The sequence below is a fragment of the Gouania willdenowi genome, chromosome 21 (genome assembly GCF_900634775.1).
Source record: "Gouania willdenowi chromosome 21, fGouWil2.1, whole genome shotgun sequence".
Lineage (NCBI taxonomy): Eukaryota > Metazoa > Chordata > Actinopteri > Blenniiformes > Gobiesocidae > Gouania > Gouania willdenowi.
The window spans coordinates 25532363-25558131 of NC_041064.1; the positions used below are offsets into that span (position 1 = coordinate 25532363).

At 36.7% G+C, this 25769-nt stretch overlaps 2 protein-coding genes across 5 annotated transcripts in view; one reads left to right on the top strand and one right to left on the bottom strand.

Moving 5' to 3' along the window:
• The window catches only part of tbc1d8 (TBC1 domain family member 8), a 43372-nt gene extending 35417 nt beyond the window's left edge, over positions 1-7955 (bottom strand). Inside the window, exon 1 of the mRNA XM_028435498.1 lies at positions 7622-7955. Coding sequence (XP_028291299.1) covers positions 7622-7748 — 127 coding nt within the window. The 5' untranslated portion in view covers positions 7749-7955. The remainder of the gene's footprint in view (positions 1-7621) is intronic.
• Positions 7956-8233: 278 nt separating this feature from the next.
• On the top strand, positions 8234-21177 carry LOC114454773 (transcription factor 7-like). Of its 4 annotated transcripts, XM_028435530.1 has the most exons (9): positions 8234-8291; positions 10854-10960; positions 17010-17205; positions 18765-18817; positions 18917-18982; positions 19101-19248; positions 19388-19495; positions 19604-19699; positions 19935-19991. In XM_028435530.1, exons 3-8 carry the CDS (start codon positions 17023-17025, stop codon positions 19661-19663), a joined length of 618 nt encoding a protein of 205 aa, XP_028291331.1. In that variant the 5' UTR covers positions 8234-8291; positions 10854-10960; positions 17010-17022; the 3' UTR covers positions 19664-19699; positions 19935-19991. The 4 variants fall into 4 exon arrangements, with proteins under 4 accessions (XP_028291331.1, XP_028291330.1, XP_028291329.1 ...); XM_028435529.1 differs by lacking the exons at positions 8234-8291; positions 10854-10960; positions 19935-19991 and adding exons at positions 15627-15922; positions 21063-21177; XM_028435528.1 differs by lacking the exons at positions 8234-8291; positions 10854-10960; positions 19935-19991 and adding exons at positions 15627-15922; positions 20592-20653.
• The last annotated feature ends 4592 nt before the right edge of the window (positions 21178-25769 follow it).

The following is a 25769-nucleotide window of genomic DNA, read 5'->3' on the forward strand; positions in this document are numbered from 1 at the left end:
GCTATTGAAAGCTAGGGATGCACCGAATATTCGGCCACCGAATATATTAGGCCGAATATTGCAAAAAAAAAAAAGAAACATTCGGCCTTCGGTTTGGTGAGTTAAAAGCAAGGCCTAATAGTAGCATGTGACGCAATCAAACAACGTGCAGTGACTTTGAGTCGGAAAAGTGTGCGCGTGTTGCTGCAGAACCAGAGCAGCAGCAGCAGCTCCTCCTTTCCACACAAACAGCCAGACTCTCTCCTTTCCACTCTCAGTAACCGCGTAAAAGTTGGAAGCCGTCCAATTCCACAACCCTGTCCGTTGTTAGCTCTGTGAGCCACGAATCCGTAAATATCCCCATCGTTTCCTCCTTACACTACACCGGATCTCACTGCATAGACTGGTGTAACATTAGCACGGAGTGCTAACAGCTGATGTGTGTAAACAATGGGTCCGTGGCTCCAAGCAGTGACTATTTGAAGAGCTAATATAAATTAAAAACTTTGTTGTGCTTTTTTTGAAATGCAAAGGCTACTGGAATATCTAAAAAAAATCAGAATATTCTTTTTTTTTTTTTCTTTTTTTTTTTTTTAAGAAAAATAGAACATTTTACATACAATTATTATTATTATTTTTTTTTTTTATAAAAGAAAAAAATCAGAATATTCAATTAACATTTACTTTCTTTAAAAACATGTCTAAAAATTTATTCTAGGCTATTCATGCATTATTAAAAAAAAATAGTGAGAAACTTAACAACCGCATTCAATATTCTGTATTATTCGGTATTTAGCCAAGCGTTTATATTTTATTCGGCTTCGGCCAGTACAAATTTTAATATCTGTGCATCCCTATTGAAAACAGAAGAAGGTATGAAAAAATATATTTATATTGAGCAGAGAAAGCTTCAACAATATCAAAATAAACCAAAGCATGAAGATAAAAACAGATTTTACCAGATATACATTATAAAACAACAGCAGAATAGATCTCAACCACAAAATACATAAAACTCCTCAAAATGTATACACATACAGGTGGATATTCTGCACGTACGTGTTTGGTATTGTGTGGATGGTATCCAGTGTTTCCACAGAGATTACAAAGAGAAATGTAAACTCTGATAACAGATTGCTCCAGGTTTCAAACCTTTGTAGATGGAAACTTTAACGGTTGGTGCATTGTAAACACAACTGTCTGCTCTCAGCCAAACTGTTTTTACGAGCCTGGGTCCACGTGCCTCACGTTGCAAAACGTGCAGCCCAGCAACACAAAATCATTAGTCTGTCACCATACAAACGAGGAGGGTTCACCCACGCAAACCTGCATGGAAATCAATCATGGCCTAACGTCCAACTGTTGGGAGAGCAACACTTTAAATGCCGCTATCAAACTCTATGAAACACCAAGACAAGAACAACAGAGATGTTGTTCTTCTCCAAGTACAAGTCTGCAACGCTGGTTTGCTCTTGGATTCATCAACAGGTGATCACTGTACTTGTTTATTTGACTTCACTGATTATAGTTTTTGATTCTAATAAAAAAGTACATCATTAATAAGTTATAATTGGTGTGATAGGGCAGTGAGGTATTTTTTTCCCACCTTTGTGACAAAACTAATCAGTTACTGTTGAAGAATGTGAAAACAGGACTCGGCTTGACTCAACCTTTGACCTCTCACTATGGGAACAAACACAAACATGAAGCAAACCCCAGCCAGGAAGCTCCAGCTATTCTGTTTAATGAGAAGAGCTCAGGCTGAGATTCTCCACAGGAGAGAAGTGTGTGCGCACTGTAACATAATGAAATGTCAGTCGTCACCTATAAACAAACGAGAAACTTGGTGCACTCACACAAAGCACAAAGAGGAAGCCAGATAGAGGAAACAGCAAACAGGCTGCATTGTGTGTGTGTGTGTGTGTGGGGGTCAGTTCAACAGCAAACGGTCCGAACTATAGATAGTGATCAGATATTAATGGAGGAAATCAGTTTCTGAAGAACTGAACAATGACACAAGTCATGACACGTGATGGCAGTGGTTTCCCAGAGCATAAAACAGATTATCACACCATGATAAACCAGCATGTGTCCAATAGGAAAGCACAGCCTGGAGCCTCTTTTCCAGTCTAAATGAACACTGCAATGCCTTACGTTCAGGGAATTTTTCAGGCTTAAGCAACAAAAGAAAGTCGGACTGTTTCAGAATTGTGTTGCAATCAAAGCTTTCCTGTGTGGATAAATCCATTTTTAAAGAAGAGAGCTCATCCTTTTAAATATCAAAGATTAACAAAAGTAAGAAAGCATTTTACATAATGAAAAATCGGCAAATACACCATTATACAATAACAGACATTGCAGAAAAAAGTCTACTCTGTAAAACTAGACACTGATACGGTGTTATGTTGAGGTTGAAAAAGTGTAAAAAGTCGACAATGACACTGTAAGTGAGAATTAGGAGTGTGACGATATTTTTTTTCTTCGCACCATCGATTATTGATATGCTCGCGCTCAGTATCGATTTTTATTTTGTTTTTTTTTTTCATTTATTTTTGATTTTTTCAAAACCTTTTCACTAAAATGTGCAGGTATGTCTTCACAGAAATGTTGTCACTGTTTGTAGAAGGAACCAATATATTGTTTACTGGAATATTGTACCATACTGGTGTCACTGGTAAGAAAGACCCTATTTTTTGTTTACAGAAAGCACTATTGGAGATACTTATTTGTTTACATTGGTATGTTCACACTTATTTACAGAAATGTTGCACTAAAATAGTGTCACTGTTCATAGGACACTTTTTCAATTTATTGTCTTTCAGAGATATAAAATAAAAATTGTATTTTTTCACTTAATCTTTTTTTTTCTTATTATGTCATATTATTGTAGATTGATTTATGACCAATATATTGATAATCGCAGTATCTTCATATCGTGAGATAATCGTTATCGTGAGCTTTGTATCGTATTGTACCCAGTGGTTCCCACCCCTAGTTAGAATGTTACATAAGGCTGAGACATCATTATCCCCAATGATAAGCTTAAATCAACCTTGCATAATTAGTTATGTAGTTTGTTTTTCAGTTAAATAAACACTGCTCAGATGTAACTACAACTAATAGATATTAGGGGTGTTGAAAATAATCGATTCGGTGATATATGGCAATATTACGTTGCGCGATTCTCGAATCGATTCTAAATACATCCTTTTTTTTTAACCTTTATTTAACCAGGAAAGTCTTTTCCACTGCAGGAGACATTGTAACTGCACAAAGAAATCCACTGAAACCTAGGCATGTTGACCAGCTTGTGTTTTTTCAATAAAATCTAAAAAGAAAGTACTAACTTTCTGCATTTATTTGTTGTTCTAGGCCAGGGGTCTGCAACCTGCGGCTCTGGAGCCTCATGTGGCTCTTTGACTCTTTTGCAATGGCTCCCTATAGCTTTAAAAAAAACCTATTGAAATAAAGAGTTGTTATTTTCCTACAGAGGCTATTATTGAATAATGACAAATAAAATCAAGATATAACAATTTGTTAACCTAAAAATAAATCACATTGTGCAATGACTCAGCACCTTCCTACTTCACTTCCTGCAACATCTACAGACCATCAACTTTCCTGCACCTGTGGCTAACCTTAAGTTTTAAATCCCTGGTAAGAAACTAAACCAACAAAAACACTATTCTGGAAGAAAATAGAGATTTTAATAGTGTGGGGACGGATTCATTTAACCACCAATGTGCAGGTTAAATATGCATGTTTTATGTGTGGCAAGAAATGAGAAATTAGCATGTGTTGATCACATGATCATGTGTTATCAAACTTCAAGTTACTTTTCGTAGCCCTTTAAATACATTAACATTGTGTTCATGTAAACTGAGATGTGTAAGAATTTGAAGATGCAAGATACTGTTTAGTTGTTATTTCTTGATGTTAATTTATTTCATTTTATTTTAATCTGTTTTTAAGTTGCCATTTACATGATCAATATAAATCAAATCATGAAATCAAACAGTATTCTATGTCATTTTAACTGTATAGAATTTCATTCACTGTATTGTCTTCATTGAGAAGGTTTTTTTTTCCGGCTCCAGGAGGACTTTAATCCAGGTGAGATGAGGCAAAATGGCTCCTTTGAGCGTAAAGGTTGCAGATCCCTGTTCTAGGCATATACCTCAGTTAAGTTGCACTAAAGTCATGTTGCACTAAAGTCAAAGTTGGTTTAAAAGCAACAGGCAGATTGTATGTTATGTCCTGGCACATGGCATGTTAAAGCCAATATTGTGAGTGTAAAATATGCCAATAATATATAACTCATACATAATGTTCTCAAGAAGGTGTAGACATTTACAAATTAGTTGTCTCTTTAGTCATATATTAAAAAAAATTGCAATAATTGCCTTATACTTCAATACCGGGATAAATGGTAAATGGTAAATGGACTTGATTTTATATAGCGCTTTATCACCACACTGAAGCAGTCCCAAAGCGCTTTACATATCAGCTCATTCACCCAATCACTCTCACATTCACACACCAATGGGACAGGACTGCCATGCAAGGCGCTAGTCGACCACTGGGAGCAACTTAGGGTTCAGTGTCTTGCCCAAGGACACTTCGACACATAGTCAGGTACTGGGATCGAACCCCCAACCTCTCGATCAGAAGACAACCCACTACCACCTGAGCCACGGTCGCCCACAATACAATACAATAAATTGTATTGTATTGTGACCTATGTATCTGGATAGGAATTGTATCGTCAGATGCCAGGCAATACACACCCCTAATAGATAAATGGTTTTTTTTGCGCGATAGAAATACAGTTGCTGGTTAAATTTGCTTTATTCGATTGGTTAGTGAATACAGCTGCTTACTTTTTGCCTTTGCTTGTGAGATGTTGAGCTGGTTTAACAGCTCCATTTCCTTTCTGTGAATAATGGTGGTTTGGTTTGTCTGATGTGATCTCTGAACATAAACCTAAAGGTTATGGTAGACAATGAAAGATCACACGATTTTATTCAGTCATACGTCTATCGGGTAGCTGTTGCATTGTGGTATTAATAAACATGCAACAGATTCTGCATCAGTGTTTTCTTAATCACAACTATAATGATGACACTTGTAATCAAGAATTTCAATTCCTTTCAATACTTAAGTATTTTCTTCTGTAAATACTTAAGTTTTTATTTTCTTCATTTATAATACATTGACTAATCTACTTTTACTAATATCTGTCAAAGAATATCTTTATTTGCACTCATATAACAAGTTAAAGTACTTTGTCCACCTCTGCTTCTCGGCACATGAATTGTACAGTCATTTGTTTAGTAAAGGTTTGACTACATTGGTTTAAAAAAAAAAAAAAAAAAAACATAAACATGTTTGTAATGAGGTAAATTAAAACACTTTTTAATTCATTAAAGTGAGAATTTTCTCAAGTGTTTATTTGAAAAATACACCTGTAATTTGTGAGATGTAAATGTAATTGTTTGAATTTACTTCAATATTCCACATTGAGGAGACATGCCTGTTAAATTGCTTATATATATATATATATATATATATATATATATATATATATATATATATATATATATATATATATTAGTTATTGTAATTTCTTAAATCCTCACCGCGTGCGGCATAAAATATCCTAATGTATTGATAATGAAAACCCATTTTGGTTTGAACATATACTCGTACAGTACAGAATAATTTACTGTCATACTATCATATTTATTTATCTATCTATTGGTTGAAAACAAACTTCTACTTCTTGCTTGACAAGCAACATAAGGATATCTATTTATAAAATTCTTGTTTATTAAAGAGTTTTAAATACTCAGTACATTGTGTGACTGTGGACAACATTAGAGCTTTGTGTGGTGCTTCTCCTGTGAACTCTGTGACCTCTGTTCACCCCATGATGTGAACATAACTACAGGGATGATCTGTTTGTTGGGTTTTTGGTCACTGGTGTCTACCTATTAATGTTGTTATTGTTGTTTAATAACGCTCTGTTTTCTGTCACTGTGTAGGCGTCCCTCTATCAGTTGTCAGTTAATTGTGAGCTTGGTTTCATTCACTGACTTCTTTAATCACTGTTAATCTTTTTTGTTTTGTTTTATTTGTTTGTCCTGCACTGTTTACCTGTCCATAATTGTTGTTTACTTGTATTTTACTTTTTTTTCTTCAAGCTCTGTTTATTGTTTAGATGCGCATGTATGTTGGGATGATTCCCTGACGTCTGGGCTATGTAAACTATGCTGTTGTTTATTAATATTAGGAATTGTATTTGTTTTTCTGACACACTGATATTGTTGTTGTTTCCTGGTCGTGTATGTCGTCGTTATTTCCTTACACTTTGCCTATCCCTCTAATAGTTTTTATTGCCGTTTATTTTTGCTTTTATTCATGTATATGTTGTTCTATTGTTTTTTATATTGTGTTGTTCAGACTATAGCCCAATCAGTCAGACTTTAATATGTAACTGATGTGTTCACTTTGTTGCTGTGTGGGAATTCTGTCTATGTGCTTTCTGCATTATAAGACCTTTGTTTTTTGTTTATTCATGTTTACTTTATGTGATTAGGGCAACTTGCTCTTTAAAAAAAATACACATTGTTTTCCGTCAATACTGTTTGCACAAGTTTGCCTTTTCAGTTATGTTGACAATGTAACTAATTAAAGTTATTTATTTTGATTTAGTAGTGTTTTACTTCTTTGTCTCGAATAATATTCTGGGTATTAAAATAATTTGTGTTCATGTACACAATAGCCCATATATCCTGTGCAATGTTGGGTAAGTTACTCTAAACTTGTAATATATTTATATGAACTAGTTACCGGGATAAAAATGTAATACATTTGTATTACAATATTACTGTTTTTTTTGTTTGTTTTTTTTTTTTAAATGTAACTGAGTTACACTACTTTGAGTTACTTTTGGTCCAGAACACTAATTATATTACACTGATAGTGTTCAAATAACATCGGTCTAAGTTTTGTTTCATATACGGTACATCTGCTGTTTCAGGAGCAGAAAGCTCTTTTTTGTTCCCCATAATAAGTTATATTTAACGATAATGATCATCATTTTTTTCCTCAAATAATTGCAAACAGTGAGAAAACAAAACACATATGCACTTAAATGAAATATGCATTTAACTTGAGTTACTTTAATTGTAACTAGTAATATATTACCACTTTTGTAATGAGTTACACTACTGAGTTGCTTCAAAAAGGAATATATTACTGTAATATATTACAAAAATAACTAGTTCCTCCCAACACTGATCCTGTGGATATCAATGTTTTTATTTCATATATCGGTTATCTGCAGATATATCGGATATCCACTTTTTAAAAACCACAATATCAGCCCTAAAAACCATATAATGGTCGGCCTCTAGTTCAGACACTGTTCCTGTTTGTTGTTGTTGTTGTTGTTTTTACTCGAATTTAGGTGTTTATTATGTCATCGTGTACCTGCTCAACTCTCTATTATTATTGTTTGTGCTCTTGGTCTTTTTTGTTAGTTTTTATCCGCCATTGTTTACCTGTCCCTGTCCATATGTTATTTGTAGTCTTAGTTTAATAAACAGTAGATAGTTTTAGTTTGTTCCCTGGTGTTTACCTGTGATTCCACTGCTGGCCTCTCCATGGCCTCTCCTTCTCTGCAGCAGGAAGAAGTCATTGCTTCTCTCCGTCACCCACAGCTTCAGAGCGTTCTTCAGCAGGACTTCCTCAGGATTCAGCCACATTGCTTCCAGCAGAGAAGGACCTGAGGACGGTCCGAGCTGCCGAGACTCTCCCCCGGTCTGTCCCCGGTCCTAAAGCGGTGGGTTTCTGTGTATTTCCATGATTCCTCCTGAGCTCTAAACAGCTGCAGGCGTCCGACTTGAGGCTCGTGTCCGAACACACACGCCCGATTTACAGCAGCTGTACACACCGACCAAAGATCTTCTCTAGTGAAGAGGAGTCACTCTGGAGTACAACCGAAATCATGAGGAATAAACACAGTTCATTTAGTTTTTCTAAGTTACGTTGGTACTTTTTTTTTTTTTTTTCTTCTTCTTCTTCTTCTTCTTTTTTTTAATAATTCTAAACATTTGCACAATAAGTGAATTTTTCAAAACAATTTGTACAAATAGAAAAACACAATGGATTACCTGCAAAAACCCAGTCCATAGTTGATCTCTGAAAAGTAAATATCCGTGTCAGTGGTATCACAATGATTAGTCTGTGTCATTGTGTACGGATAAGAAAGCTGAAGTGCTTTGGAGGGATGTTCTGATTATGATAGGGTATGTTGAACATTGATTTTACACTCTTTTACAGTTTGTTTTAATCATATATATATGAAGTGTATACAGTATATGTAATATATTTATACTTTTCCTTTCAATATAGAAATAACCTTGATATATTATGACAACATATTCTACTATACAACTATTTTGAGACTTGTACAATGTGTTAAACTAAAACTTTTTTTATTTCTTATTTTATTTTATTTATTTTTTTTTTGGGGGGGGGAAGTAGTCAACAGATATCCAAACAATACATATTGACCAACATGTCATAAGCCATTAGGGTTCATGTACGATGCATATCATGAACAAAGTGTTTCATCCCACCCCTTCTATGAAACTTTAAAAGTATACAAACATCCCAAGAGTGATCACTAATAGATATTTTCTATGCTGGTGTGGCAGGATTCTTTCAAAATCACACTCCAAAAGTTGTCCTTTCATGACTCATCAATCAGAGGCAAAAAAAAACAAAAAAAACTATTTTCTTTGAATAAAGACATTCTAAACATTTGAACAACATAACCATTTTCATTCATTTTTTTCACCAATTTAAAGCAAAAAATAATAACTATTTTTCACAAAAAAACAAACAACACATCAAATTATATTCGTCATGTGACCATTTAGCGTGCCAAAATAAACTATATAAGAGGCAGAAATTATGCTGTCTGTTTCCTCATTCATATATGGAACACCTCCAGCTATCAGAGTGCTTTAAACTGTGTCTGAATGTGTACATCTAAAAGCTAGCACTCCCACGTGTGAACCCCTGGTTGAGCTATAAACCAGAGAAGGAAGGAAGAAGGCTATGTTAATGCTATGACAATGTACTGTACACTGATCATCCACAATGCAAGAGAGAGAATAAAATAAAGAGAGAGAAAGGTGAGGAGAAGGCACAGACTGCAGAAAAACATGATACAGGAATACAATGGAATGAGAATGAATATGGGGTGGACATCACTGTAAATGGTGTGTAAGCAGTGTAATGGGTATACAATGAGGTTCAGAAGTGTTGGGTTGGCAACATCTTCAAGTCTCTGTCATCATCCATTAGAATCTTGTTTTCAGGTTCTCATTTCTAATAATCCATGAGAAATCTCTTGAAATGCAATGATCTCCCTGTCTTTCTTGGATCAGGATCTTTTGGGTTTCCCTATAAATAAATTTAAAAAGTGGATAAAAACTGAAAACACATTTTGTTGTGAGACCATAATCAGTTCTTAAAAATAAATGTCACAATGTTTCATGTAGTTAATATTCTGGAACTGTAAATATACTTTTTGGATTGAATGTCGGTTTCTTGATGTCCTCAACTGCATTTTATCTGCAATGAAAGAGTGGCCCATTCTTCAGAATCCTGTGTCCAAATTTCCTAAAACCACTTGGTAGTAAGAAAAAAATTGCACTCATTTAAAGTAACTGCATGAATGACAGCCATACTGAATATGACAGATATGTTTTCTATTAAAATATTACATGCCATGGAAAAGACTGGTCTTGAATATCCTCTGTTTCTGAGTTGCTCGAGCAACAGTATCTTTAACGGCTACAATATCAAAGTAAAAACCACAAAATTAATTTTTAAAAGTAGTCTGTTTATGTCATTTTATGCGTTCAAAGCGCAATCATACTTTGTCAAAACTTTAGAAATATCGCTTTTATTTAGCGAAAAACTATGATGATAAAATTAGAGCTGATCCCGTCACTAACTAACCTGCTGCTCCACGGTATGAGCGTTCAGTTCAAAGTGTGCTGACATTATCATCTCAGTATTCACACTCACCAAGGAGTCTTTTTGTTAATGTCACTCATTTGTTTCCCTGAACCTTACACAGATTGAAGCCTGAGGCAAGGAATAACACCAGTAGCAGTTATATGAGACTTTAAGGCTGGGGGCATTAATCCTAACAAACAAGTTGGAGATTTTATCAGCTTACAGTTCAGCTCACACTCACCAGAGGAAAATGTATTTAACCAAACAGACACTGTGTGGTATTTTACTTGAAGCTGCCAACACTGATATTTTATTTTATAAATAAATCCATTATAAATTTAACATTTGTTAGTGCAGGGGTGCTTATCTATTGTGTTTGTGTGTGAAAAGATACAGAATAATGCAGAGAAGAATGAATTAACAAATTGAAGGACTTACATGCCTACTCTCAGCACCAAAATAAAAAAACTAATTACACTCTAATCACCATGTTCATATTGTCTTAGGAATATTCTTTTTGTACACATCAATAAAATTAAGATAATTTGCCCCAAAAAGATATAATTGCATTGTGGGATGTGGAAACACAGTGAAGTGAATCACTGTCCTTTTTTTCTGGTGATCACGGTAAAAATGAAAGAAAAACACTTGTGCAGCTCCACATCCCACAATGCAATGTCAACAAATAGAGTGTCTTTTAAGTGACAATTTCAACCATTTTCCTTTCTTTCTGGAGTAAATGATCTATGAGGCCACACTATAACAACAGCTTTTAGATGACTCATGTCTACAAGTTGTCACAGAGGCTGATAATGTTGGGCTGTGTTTCTTACCAGAGGTTCTGCTGTGCTCATGCAGACCTTGTGCTGCAGTGCACAGGGAGAGGGTGGGATGCCTCCTGCTGGTCTGTAAAGCTTCTCTGGAGAGGACGGCAGAGGAACAGGTGAGCTGCTCAGGTACGACGGCAGGCTGTAAGGCCCTGCCCCCACCATCAACCATCAGAGCCTGCCAGGGGGTAGTGGTGTAAGGCTGAGGAAGGCACCAGGACGTAAGGCAGGGCCAGAGGGAGGGCTGAACCTGCTGCTGGATGAGAGGCTGATAGGAGGAAGTTGAAGTTGTCCAGTCCTGAAAAACAAAGGACTTTATATATATATATATATTTATTAATCTTTTTTCATTTGGGAATACAATGGTATACAAAAAAATTATACATTATACGCATATTTCCCATCATTTTTTTCTTTTACAATGAACATCAAACTCAAGGCCCTGAAACAAAAGCCATACAACAAGAACAGTGTCTCTGACAGGAAACATAATAGTAATGTATATATATTAATACAATAGTACAAAAAACAAAACAAAACAAAAAATAAAATAACAAAAACACAAAAATAATGAATAAAATCAAAATACAAATTTGACATAAATTAACCCAAGTGAAGTCTCACGTCCAAGTGGTTAACTGTGATGCATGGTTGATTGGGTTACAAGAATGCAGAAAACCGTGGCATTTGTAATGGTAACCTTCACGAATAATGCTAATAAAACAATAATAATAATAATAATTTTTTAAAAAAAAAGGGGGGGATTGTGTGGTGGGTACTGGCAGCATGTAGGGGAGTCAGTCAGGGGGCAAGGTTTTCAAAGAGTTAAAGTAGTCCGTGAAAGGTTTCCATTTACGAACAAACTTGGCAGTGTCACCCTTCACAGAGAACATTATCTTTTCAGTTTCAACAAAATATATAACATCTCTAAGCCAGCAGGCAATTGAAGGTGGTTTTGGGGATTTCCAAAGGAATAAAATACATCGTCTTGCTAACAGAGATGTAAAGGACAATATATCTGACTGTAGGCGGTTTAGATTAGAAGAATCAACAGAAAGGCCAAATATAGCAAGGAAGGGACCCATTTTAATACATTTTCCCAGTGACATAATTGTGGAGTAGTCGTTCCAGAATTTCTGTAAGCTCGGACATGAAAAGAACATATGGCTTAGAGTACAGGAGGGAGCCTGACATTTGTCACATTGATCTGTAACATTAGGGTATATTCGGGATAACCGAGATTTTGATAAATGAACTCTGTGCAGAACTTTAAATTGTATTAATCCCAGCCTAGCACAGGGTGTGCTCGAACGTATATTATTGATGGCCTCATCCCACAACCGATCTGTAAACTCAACACCCAACTCCTGTTCCCAAGCAATGCAAGGTTTGGAACCCGAGTGGCCATCAAATGACAATAACTGGAAGTATCATTTAGATATTAAAGCTTTCCGGCTGGGTTTTAGTGATAAGAGATCCTCCTATGGTTGGTCAACAGGGAGAGAGGGATAGCATGGGAATAGGCGAGAGGTACAGTGTCTGATCTGAAAATAGCGAAACAGATGAGAAGCTGGTAAATTAAAATCTATAGACAAGTCTGAAAATTTTGAGAAAATACCATCTTTATAAAGATCCCTGAAACACGTAATGCCTTGGCTCTGCCAGCTCTGAAACACATTGTCAGTAAGTGATGGAGGAAACATATGATTTTTGACGACAGGTGTCAGAGTGGATGGAGACACAAAGTTAAAATGCTGCCTAAACTGAAACCAGACTTTGAGGGTGGACAGCACCACAGGACTGGTTGTAAAACTAGAAGGATTTTGTGGCAGGGAGGAGGAAAGCAGAGCCAGTAAAGAAGATGAGGATAGCGATTGCGCCTCCAACTTGTACCACAGCAAATCTGAAGATTAAATCACCTTTTGAATATGTGCTGACCAATAATAAAACAAAGAATTGGGTAATGCCAATCCCCCACCAAGTCGAAGTTGTTGCAATAATGAATATCTTACTCTGGGAGCCTTCCCACACCACAAAAAGGTAGAAATACATTGGTCAAGTGATTTGAAATATTTTTTGGTTAGAAAAACAGGTGTACATTGAAATAAAAAAAGAAATTTGGGCAGCACAGACATTTTTATTACATTAATTCTACCTATCAAAGACAAAGGCAAGGAGTTCTACCTCTGTAAATCAGCCTTGACCTGGGTCAACAAGGGGGAGAAATTAGAAGCAAAAAGTGAAGGGAGAGTGCGGGTGACATTAATCCCCAAATACCCGAATCCCGTCACACTAAATTTAAAAGGAATGTCGGATTGTTTAAGTGATAATGCAGATTGGTTTATGGGATAACATTCACTTTTAAGAAGATTAACTTTATAACCGGAGAAGGAGCCAAACCTTTGAAGTAAGTCCAAAATAGATGCTATACTAGACAGTGGGTCTGAGACATAAAGGAGCAGGTCATCTGCATAAAGTGACAATTTAAGTTCAATATCAGACCGAGAATTTTAATGCAATTGACAGAGGTTCAATGGCCAGAGTGAAAAGTAGTGGGGATAGAGGACATCCTTGTCTGGTACCACGTGAAAGTGTAAAATATTCAGAATAAGTATTGTTTGTGTGAATACTAGCCTGTGGTGAAGTGTAGAGAAGGCGAATCCAGGATATAAATCTATTACCTAATCCAAATTTATTAAGTACCGCAAACAGATAATTCCACTCTACACGGTCGAATGCTTTCTCAGCATCAATTGAGATGACCACTTCAGGGACTAAGGAAGAATTTACAGAAAAAATTACATCTAAGAGAGTGCAGATATTATAAAACAGCTGACGCCCTTTGATAAAACCATTTTGTTCTTCTGAAATAATAGTAGGAAGAATTTTCTCAAGGCGCATGGCTAGGACTTTGGCTAAAATTTTGACATCAACATTTAACAAAGACAGGGGCCTATAAGAGGCACAAGAAGCAGGGTCCTTGTCCTTCTTTAAAGGCCGGGGGCTTTGGTGTGTGTGCAATACAGGCAATAAAGTATATTTATTCAAAATCAAAAAAAAGCACACCGTCTGCTTTTATTATAAGTTTCCTTTTTCTGGGACGACAACGATGTAATGAAATAGTTTTTCAGAACTCCAGCTTTAAACAATCATAGAGTTAAATTAAATTAAAACATCTCCTGTTTTTGTCTCTGGAAAACGTATTCTGGCAGTAGTAGTAATTTAACTTAATTTAAATAATAATAGTAGTATTCTCAGTATTAATATTGATCAAAATAAGCCTTGGGGTGTGCATTGCCATGAATCTGACGTTATGATTCACGACTTGCAAGACACAATACAATATATCCCGAAACTGTACAATACAATATACATTGTGATATTTGGCGATATCTATAAACACAAATTTCACCTTTACAAGTACAAAATTGTATGAAATACAATTTCTTCCTTTTTTTTTTAAACTTGTGAGAACAAATAAATGGTAACTAACTATATATATTTTTATATTGGTACTTGAATTACAAAGTGCAACTTTACAAAGTAAAATGCATTGAGGACTGATGTAGTTTAACAACTTGCTACGTGCTATGCATATGTTAGGGCAATAAATCTCTATGTTAAATAACATTGACATGGACATTTGTTGGAATAATTTGATAATCGCACATTGAAATATCGCGATGTAACGCAAAATTAATTTTTTTCTTACACCCTTACTTTGTACTGGCTTTAAACTATTCATATTTACACTATATGCTGTATATCGCTTTTATGAGGTGATTGTTTTTATTTTTTTATTTAATGAACATTGTATTTACATTTTGATATTGAATTATTCATTATCATTATTATGATAGACTATACTCTACCAGCTATTGAAAATGTTCCCAGTCTATTGTTGTTAATTTTGTGCCAATAATAAATAATAATAGAGTTCCACATGTTAAAATTCTTTGTTCAAATTAAAACAACTCATGTCTCTGAAAAAGTATTCTAGTAGTAGTTGTAGTAGTAATGATGATGATGAATAAAAGTAATATTAGTCTCAGCATTATTATTATTGATAAAACTAATTCTTTGTACTAGCTTAAAACCATATATATATATATATATATATATATATATATATATATATATATATATATATATATATATGGCCACCCAGGGCGCCCTCTGCTGGAGGGGCGCACCCCCCCAAATATATATATATTTTAAATATAATTTTAAATGGTAAAAAAAAAAATGTGAAACACACCCTTTACAATAATAACTGTACATGTTTTCTCTTAATTGAATATTAAAAATCTGTACCTATAACAGCTAATCTTCTGCCCATATTTATATTTATTTTACTTTAATTCTTGTTCTATTCTAAATAATTCTGTCGTGTTGTTTGCACATTGTGTTCTTTGATTTTAAGACATGTGTTACTGAATAGAAAAACCAAACAGGAAAAGAATTGATTTTGAATTTTGCACTTTTTTTTATTTTTATTGTTCCCTCGAGACATTTGTACTATACCTGTAGGTGTTATATTGTATTACAGTGCATTATTCTGATTTTTTTAAAAAAAGGTTGTTTTTGTTCCAATGGTGTGTTGTGTCGCAGAATTGCACTGTATTGTCTTGATATTTGAAATAAATAATATTGTGTACACTGTGTATTGACTTGAACAAAATAAATAAAATAAAAAATAAAAACTTTATCAATTTTTATTCAGGCATGGCCATGGCCTAAAGCCGGTCCTGCTCTGGGGTCACCAGAAATGTGTGATATCAAAATGTGGTTACAACCCAATAAATGTTGAGAACCACTGCTTTATCCACACTAGACAAAAACAATAATGTTGCTTTAAAAAAAAAAGTGCATTATTTAAATACACGTTTTCCATGGCAACCGCGTCATTTCTCACCCTATATAAGCGGTTAGAAAGAAAACAAACCTTTTTCCAGTATTTGTGTCTGCAGTTCACTGTTCAGTCTACAAGGAAAACTCTCTCAGAAATCGCCAGCGATTATTTCTGAACATTATCAACCAGAATATCACATATTAACAACCTCCGCTCTCAAAATGAAGTAAGTAGAAGTTTTATTAGGCTTTATTTTACCGTCAAGTAGTTCCTACTACATTCCACCAGGCGGCAGCACTGCTCCGACATCTTCGTACATGTGGAGGTCATTCATCACAAAGTATAATAATAATAATAGCAACATAATTACAGATATAACTACTAATTTAAATGATATACAGCTGATAGGAGTGTGTGTCACAAGTATTTACACAAAACTGACTTGTCTTTAATGATGTTCTAACATTTTTCGTAACGTTTTATTTATTTTTTTTGGCAATTTTCAAGTGTTTTGTGCATCAGCTAAATATATTTTCATTTGCATTACATTTGAATTCAAATAATTTGGCAAGATATGGATCATTGTGTGTGTTTTTGGAGTCATTTTGTGTATTTTTGGGGGGTTCTTATTGTTATTTTGTGTATTTTTCTATCTTTTTCTGCATTTATGTTATTGATTTGTGCATTTTTGGGGTCACTCTGTATTATTGTTGTGGTTTTCTGTATTTTCTTGTCGTTTTGTGTAACTTTGTTGACAGTTTGTGTGTCTTTGTAGCTATTCTATAATGTTTTGTTGTTTTAATAGTCATTTTGTTCCTTGAAGTAGTTGTGTCTGTCTTTGTTGAGTCATTTAGTGCAATTTTTCATTTATTTTTACATTTTTGTACATTTTACTCTTGATTTGTATCTTTTGGGAGTCATTTTGTGTGTTTTTGTTGTTTTTTGGGGGGTTCTTATTGTATTTTTCTGTCTTTTTCTGCATTTATGTTGTTGATTTGTGCATTTTTGGGGTCACTTTCTGTATTATTGTTGTTGTTTTTTGTATTTTCTTGTCATTTTGTGTAACTTTGTTGACAATTTGTGTGTCTTTGCTGTTGTGTCTGTCTTTGTTGAGTCAATTTTTCATTTATTTAGATTTTTTTTAATGTTTTTGTGTATTTCACTGTTGATTCATGTGCTTTGGGAATCATTTTGTGTATTATGTTTAGGTTTATATTCCTTCCAGCTTCTCTCTCTCTCTCTCTTTGTGTGTGTGTGTGTGTGTGTATCTTATTTATTTTCTTTGTCTCCTTGTTTATTTCTTTGTGTCACAGGACACCATTGAACATGCTGATGGATCCTGTGGTCCAGGAGGAGGAGGAGTTGAAGAATCTCCTTCCTGAGATTACAGATGTTGTGGAGCTGTTTCCAGAGGTTGCAGGACTGGTGCACTGGGCAACTTACCCTGTGATGTCATCTCCTGCTCCTCCTCTTTGTAAATGTCCTCCTCCACCGTTAACAGACCTCCAAGTAAGAATCACTGAAACACATGGTGCCAATGTGGGCAACATCACAGTATACATTTGTTCATCCATTAAGAACAGACAGACCCTTCCTCATTCTTCTATATCAATCTTTATTTATCAATCAATCTTTATTTGTATAGCGCCAAATCATAACCAATGGTATCTCAAAGCACTTTACAGTAGAGCAGTCTTAAGGACGGACTCTTCATTTTATGGATACACACATATGCATATATACGTATATACACATACATATGTATCCCACACCCAACATGAATTCATCATGGCGGCAAGGAAAACCTTCTTTTAAGCAGCAGGAACCTTGTGTGGATCCCATTCCTATGATGAACAGCCATCCACGTTATGCTGTGTTGGGTGTGTGCAGAGGAGAGGGTGGAGACAGAGCCGCTGAGACTCTGTAACTCCACACTAAGGATCCCACGGACCTGCAAGACAAAAGCCAGAAGGAGTACAGGAGCAAACACACAAGGGAAGAAGCAGACATAGAGGGAGTGTTCGAGAGAGGAATGGGACCCTCTCCGGTCCCTCTCTAGCCTAAATGACCTCTCTCTTAATGCCCTCTCCAACCTCTCTCCAACTGAGCATGCCAGACCCCATGACTCTGTTGTTGTTATAAACACAGTTTTTAATGGATTTATTTAGATCTTTTTATCCAGTCCTTATGTGGCATTGGAATATCACCCAGTTTGGTTTCTTTGACAGACCCTAGCAGTAGTTTTTTGGTGGATGGTTGATATCATGGTTGGGATAAAAAAAAAAATTATAATCACATAATTGATATCTAATTACAATTATAAAATGATTATATATTGAGTTCAGATAATTGACTTTGTAATAGTAATTATTCAGTGCCAAGGCACAAAAATGTAAAAATATGGGAATTTTTTTCAGATAAGGCTATCATAAAATCCAGTAAGGCATAAAAATAAAAATAATAAAATGTAGAACACCCACATTTCAGAGATATGGCTGTATATAGTAAGGCATAAAAATGGAAAAATATGGCTTTTTTTTTTTTACTGTTAAGACAATTTTAAAAATTGAAGGAAAAAAAAATAATAATTAATGGGTATACTGACAGAAAAGAGGCTCAGACGCCCACACCAAAAACAATAATACCAATATTTTCATTAATTAGGAAGTCTAACAAATTAACCAAGAGATCAAAAACAAATTGAATGATAGATAATAATTTTTATTGTATTTTATAGTTGATTTAAGACGTGGGAGACAACTGACCCGTTATCATGGTGCTAACAGAAAGCTAACATAAGAGGAAGGTCACATTTTATGGGGTTATTCATTCCAGGCTCAGTAATTGTGATTAACTGAATTTGAACTTTAGTAATTGACAACGTAATTGTAATTGACTTTCAGGGGGAAAATCATATTTGTAATTTGAATTGTAATTGGAAAAAATGCAGGTCACCATACTCATAATATAGTTGTAATTGAACATGGATAATTGAGGATGTAATTGTAATAGAAAAATGCAATTGACCCAAACCCTGGTGTCTAACATTCATGTTTTTGTGTCTCCAGTTTTACAGCACTCCTTTCTTCCCACGTGAATGTTTTCCGTCTTTTGAAGAACGGTAAGCAAAGCAAACAAACACACCTGATCCATCAGACGTTGGTCCACATGTTTGTGACATGATTTCTCATCCAGCGTGTTTATGTTTTTATCTTTGTAGAGATGAGTTGGATGAGTTATTGGCTGTCATGCCACCAGAGGCCCTGGAACCCATCCCAGTTCCAAAGTAAGTGTCCTTGAGTTGTTTTAATTGTCTTTTTTTTCTGAGTAACTCTTGATCAGAGTGTCTCCCTGCTCTCTCTCTCTACTACTCTCTGCTCACTGTTTGTGTTTTGTTCCTTCAGAAAAAGGAAGCGTGAGGAGGGTAAGGGCCCATATGTTAAGAAACCTCCCAACGCATTCATGCTTTTCTTAAAAAGTGAGAGGAAGACGGTGCAGGAAGAGCTCGGCATTAGAAACAGTGCTGCCATCAACAAAGTTCTTTCTGAACGTGTACGTTTGTTGGTTCCTCAATAAGTTATCTGTGATCTTCACATTTTTGTCTTCGTTGTGTGTGTGTGTGTGTGTGTGTGTGTGTGTGTGTGTGTGTGTGTGTGTGTGTGTGTGACACTTTGTTGTTGTTCATCCACAGTGGAAGTCTTTGGAAGAAAACAAAAGAGAACTCTTTCAAGCAGAAGCCCAAATAGAAGCTGACATCCATGCTCTGAATAACCCCGGCTGGAGCAACAAAGCAAACTACGTAAGTCTACTCTGCAGAAATGTTTACCCATCAACCTTAGAGGTGATGACATCATGACTGTGGAAGTGTTTAATCAGCTGACTAGAATTTTCACGTGTCTGTTTTTAGGGGAAAAAGAGTAAAAAATCACGGACTAAAGCTCCACCTCTGCCTCCACCCTCCTGCTGATGGGAATGTATAATAAACATCACCAACATACTAACGGTAAGTATCATTACTCAAAACATCACTTCATTTTATGAGGATTTTATTTCAAATTGGTTTTTCCACAAATGTGAAATCAGGTCATCAGTTACTATAAAACAAGAATAATGTGTATCTAAAGTAATATGCAGACATGTTAGTTTAGTTTATGGTGGATTCTGTCATAGAAACTCACCTAGAAACAAGCCTGCAGTAGAATCAGAAGACTCATCAGCTGTTCTCTATATTTTACTAGCACCAAGGACAGCAACGACATCAGCAGCAACAACAGCAAGGGCAACTTCAGCAGCAACATCAACAGCAACAACGGCAACAGCAACAACGAGGGCAATGTCAACAGCAACATCAGCAGCAACAACAGCAGCAGCAACAGCAAGGGCAACGACAGCATCAACATCAACAGCTGCAACAGCAGCAGCAACAGCAAGGGCAATGTCGGCAGCAACGTCAACAGCAGCAGCAACAACGAGGGCAACATCATTAGCAACATAAACAGTGGCAACTATTGATGTTGCTTCTGACATTGCCCATGTTGCTGCTGCTGCTGCTGTTGCCGTAACAACAAGGGCAACATCAGCAGCAATAAACAGTGGCAACAGCATCAGCAGCAACAACAACAAGGGCAATGTCAGCAGCAACATCAACAGCGACAGCAGCAGCAACGACAAGGACGTCAACAGCAACATCAACAGCAACAACAACAAGGATGATGCTGTTGCCACTGTTGATGTTGCTGTTGACGTTGCCCTTGTTGTTGCTGCTGTTGCAGTTGCTGCTGATATTGCCCTTGTTGTTGTTGCTGCTGATGCTGTTGCCACTGTTGATGTTGCTGCTGACGTTGCCCTTGTTGTTGAATCAGAAGACTCATCAGCTGTTCTCTATATTTTACTAGCATCAAGGACAGCAACGACATCAGCAGCAAGAACAACAAGGGCGACGTCATCAGCAACAACCGCAACAGCAACAACAAGGGCAATGTCAACAGCAACATCAGCAGCTACAACAAATTCAATGTCATCAACAGCATCAGCAGCAACAAGAAGGGTTATGTCAGTAGCAACATCAACAGCAGCAGCAGCAGCAACAACAAGGGCATCGTCAAGGGCAACATCAACAGGGGCAACTGTTGTTGTTGCTGCTGATGTTGCTGTTGATGTTGTTTTTGTCATTGCTGCTGCTGTCACTGTTGATGTTGCTGTAGAAGTTGCCCTTGTTGTTGGTGCTGCTGCTGTTGCTGCTGATATTGCCCTTGTTGTTACTGCTGATGCTGTTACCGCTGTTGATGTTGCTGCTGATGTTGCTGCTGATGTTGCCCTTGTTGTTGAATCAGAAGACTCATCAGCTGTTCTCTATATTTTCCTAGCATCAAGGACAGCAATGGCATCAGCAGCAAGAACAACAAGGGTGACGTCAGCAGCAACATCAACAGCAACAACGGCAACAGCAACAACAAGATCAATGTCATCAACAGCATCAGCAGCAACAAGAAGGGTTATATCAGCAGCAACATCAACAGCAGCAGCAGCAACAACAAGGGCATCTTCAACGGCAACATCAACAGGGGCAACTGTTGTTGTTGCTGTTGTCCTTGTCATTGCTGCTGCTGTCACTGTTGATGTTGCTGCTGACAATGCCCCTGTTGTTGTTGTTGCTGTTGTCCTTGTCATTGCTGCTGCTGTCACTGTTGATGTTGCTGCTGACAATGCCCCTGTTGTTGTTGTTGCTGATGCTGTTACCGCTGTTGATGTTGCTGCTGACGTTGCTTTTGTTGTTGAATCAGAAGACTTGTCAGCTGTTCTCTATTTTTTCCTAGCACCAAGGACAGACAGCTAGAACAAGGGCAACGTCAGCAGTAACAACGGCAACAGCAACAACAAGGACAATGTCAACAGCAGCATCAGCAGCAACAACGAGGGCAACGTCAGCAGCACCATCAACAGCATCAGCAGCAGCAACAACAAGAGCAACATCAGCAACAACATCAACAATGGCAACAGCATCAGCCTTGTTGTTGTTCAAATTTCTATCTTATGTCTATATCTATAGCTATATATATTTTTATATATTTATATATGTATCTAAATGTATAATAAAACAATATTTGAACTAAGTGGGAAAAGAACTTGCTTTCTAACTCACACACACACATCACAAAAAGGTATTAGAAGTCTATTTATTCAGAGTCAATAGAAAATCATTGACCAATGTCAATGTGTCAATAAATATTTTATCGATTACTTTTTTTTTGTTGTTTTTTTTTTTTAAATATCTATGAAGAAGGAAACTGGGTTTTCAGAAAAAATTCAGGAGAAGGTTTTTAAGCTGTTCAGGGACCAGGATTTGTAATGAAAGTGGACAATATCATTTTCCAGTGGATATTGCTGCTGAAAAATTATTTTGGCGCAAACCAATCAGTAAATTCAAAAGTCCACCCTTTTACAAAAAAATGAATTATACAACCTATACATTAATGACCCTTCCTTACATGTGAGTACATAAGTTGCACGTTAAGTGTAAAAGTGCTGAGTCTTATAAAAAATATGAGCCAGAAGAGGCTGGAAGGGCTCAGATAGTTAAACAGTGAAACTTACACACAGAAACTGGTGAATTACTGACGTGTTTTTGGCTGTACCAATCGGTCAGACCATAAAAACATTTGGAGTTTTATAAACTGTCAACAGTTATATCAAATCAAGGAGAACAATGTCAAAAGTTATCAGAGGAAAGGAGGTGTTTGTGGTTAGTGAAGCTGAACCAGGATCTACGAGGCTAAAATCTGGACAACATCTGAATTTGTTTGGCTCATTTCTTGTCAGGTAAGTGAATTGTTGATAGCAGCGGCTGATGATAAGAATACAATTCATTTTCACCTGCACTACTATTAAATATGATTTCTACCTTTATTGGAGGCCGTCCAAAAAAACAAAACTGAGTAATTTTTCATTTTTCCTAATAAACAGTTATGGCTAAAAATAATATTTTGCATTTATCTGGGCATAAAAATTTGGTCAATATTATCTCTTGGAATTGTGAAGGACTCAATGGACCTGTTAAATGAGGGAATATATTGACTCACCTTAAAAAATTAGACATATATTATATATTGGGTTTTTACAAGAAACACACTTAAAAGATCAGGATCATAAACGGTTGCGAGCTAAATGGATTGGACAGGTGTATCATTCTAATTTTCCAGTAAAAAACAGAGGGGCAGCTATAATTATTAAAAAAACAATTCCTTTTTCAGCATCAAAAGTAATATCTGATCCTCGAGGAAGATACGTTATTGTTACCGGAAAATTGCACAATAAATCAGTTACTCTAGCTAGTGTATACGCCCCCAACGTTGATGACGTGACTTTTTTTAGTTCTTTCTTTACAGCATTACCTAATATGGACTCCCATAAATTAATAATTGGAGGAGATTTTAACCTGGTGTTAGACCCAACAAATGATAGATCATCACAAAAATCATCTATCTTATCAAAATCTGCCAAAACCATTCATAGATTCATGAACACCTATAAATGATTTGATCCATTTAGAGTTCTATCTCCTAACACAAGGAAATATTCTTACTTCTCTCTGGTTCATCATTCGTTTTCTAGAATAGATTTCTTTTTAATTGATTATGCATATTTAACAAACATTAAATATTGTGATTACAAAGCATTTGTGTTATCTGACCATAGCCCGGTGTCATTTCAAATAGAGATGGAATATGGCCCGATAACCAAAAAATGGAGGTTTAATAATGCACTTCTATCAGATGATAAAATTAATTGAAGAACTGCAGAAACAAATTGAAATATTTTTTCACACAAATGATGATCCAGATATAAAAAGATCTACTTTGTGGGAAACATTTAAAGCATATATGAGAGGCCAGATTATTTGCCAGAGTAGCTTAAAAAATAAACAATGGAGGGAAAAGGAGTTAAAATTAACCCAAGAACTTAACACTAGAAGTCCCACAGAGGTGTCAAATGAACTTTTTACCTATAAAACCCATAGAGGTGTCATTTGACCCAAAGAGAACACAAAAATTATTTATTTTTAATGACAGTGTGGTGTGAGAAATGTGCAAAAGAACAACTGTGATTTGTTTTCAATGGTTTTTATTTAGAAGAATCTCCTTCATCCTCTTATTGAGACTCGTGACATACTTGGCACTGCCACGGTATCTCTCTCCTACATTTGCCACATGTGTATTTGTGGCAATGAACACATCGCACAGTTGCGCGATTGCTCTTGCAGCAATGGTTGATCTGACACTTAGCCCTTTTCCCAGGGCCAGGTGTAGGCGGTTGTTGTTGGCGCAGTTGCTCTTTGAGTGCCTTCTTTTCACTCACATGAGAGTTAGCCAACTCTCTTGCTAGCTGAACCAGGAAGTCCACCCGTCTCTCCTGCACCCCGGTGCATGCTTGATAAAGCAGATGTGCATTGAGTGCCGCCATGTCGATCATGTTGTAGAACACGGCGACTGGCCATCGCCGTGTTCCTGTGCGCACACTGTACTCCCGCACCATCTGGTCCATCACATCCACTCCGCACTTTGTGGTGTTGTATTGGGTGATGGTGTTTGGCTTCCTTTTGATGGTTTCCTCAGTCTCAACCACGCTGTGCATGCTGCTGAGAATGTAGACGGTCTTTTTTCGTTTGGGCGCATACACCGTCAGCGTGGCACCAGTGGTGGAAAACACCTAAAAAAGAAGAAATTGTTGTTATTATAGCGGTTTTAAACACAATGACACACTCAGAGGTGTTGATGGAATAAAAAAGACCAACAACATACCTGAGTGGTGAATTCCTTGCGGTCCATCTTTCTAGTTGACTGAGGAATTTCCCGGCGAATCTTGTTGACTGTCCCGAGGATGGTGGTTTTCCGGCTGAGCAGTCGTCGTGCAAGTGTCAGTGATGTAAAGAAATTGTCCGTGGTGACCGTCCTGCCTTTGTCCATAAATGGTTCCATCAGCTTCATCACCACACTCTCAGAAAGTCTCTCCTCACTGGGACGACTGGGGTCCTTTCCAAGATATGGGAGGACATTGCAGATGTACTTTGTTTTCAAATCACAAGCCACCCAAAACTTTATGCCAAATTTGTCGGGTTTTGTTGCAATGTACTGCAGGAAACAGCAGCGAGTCTTCGATGGGAAAAGCTGTTCATCAATTGTGATGTGTCGACCAGGGTTGTAGCATGTGATGCAGTTGGTAACAAACGATCCCCACACATCCGAAATTGCAGCAAACTTATCTGTCTGCACTCGCTCACTGCGCGTAAACATGTCATCAAATCGTAGGTGACGCATGATGTCTTGGAAACGGTTTCGTGACATAATTCCAGTGATAAGTGGGTTTCCCAGGCATGCTGACCAGCTGTCACGCAGAGATGGAACCTTGGTCACCCCCCTCAAAATAATAACAGAAATAAATGCCATTAGTTCATGGAGGATCATGAACCAGTCCGTCTGCTCCGTTTGCCGTGCATGCTGAATAGTCCATTCTTGAATGGGACGGAGCATGCCAACAGTAATGAAACAGAGGAAGCTCTGAAGGCGACTCCTGATTCTTCTTCTGGCCTTTGCTGTTGGCTCTCCATCTGCAGCGTACGGTTCCATTGGAGTGAAACGGAGAATTGTACCCACATGTTCTTCATGCCACACTGTGCCCTCTTTCGCCGTCTCTGTGGGCTCACTCTCCAACCGAGCTCTCTTTTCCAGATGAGGAGCAGTCGCGTCATCTGCAATGTGAACAAATTCAAATTATTCTTTTCTTCGGTTTTAAATAAAAATAAAGTCAGGAAATGAAAATAGGATGTTTGGGAAATCTAACCTGAAGACAGCTCAGAGTCCGAATCCGAATTTGGCTGAAGGTTTATGTCCTCCCCATCTGAGTCACAAGGGTTTGCATTGTTCAGGATCAATTCCAACGCTTCTTGAGTGGTAAACCTTCTCTGCATTTTGAGTAGAATAAGTGTGGAGTGTCAGCAGGTGGAAGCAGCCAGCTATTTATTCCCCACAGCACAAAAGGCTGCATGACAACATGGTATTCCAGTGGTGTCCAATTCC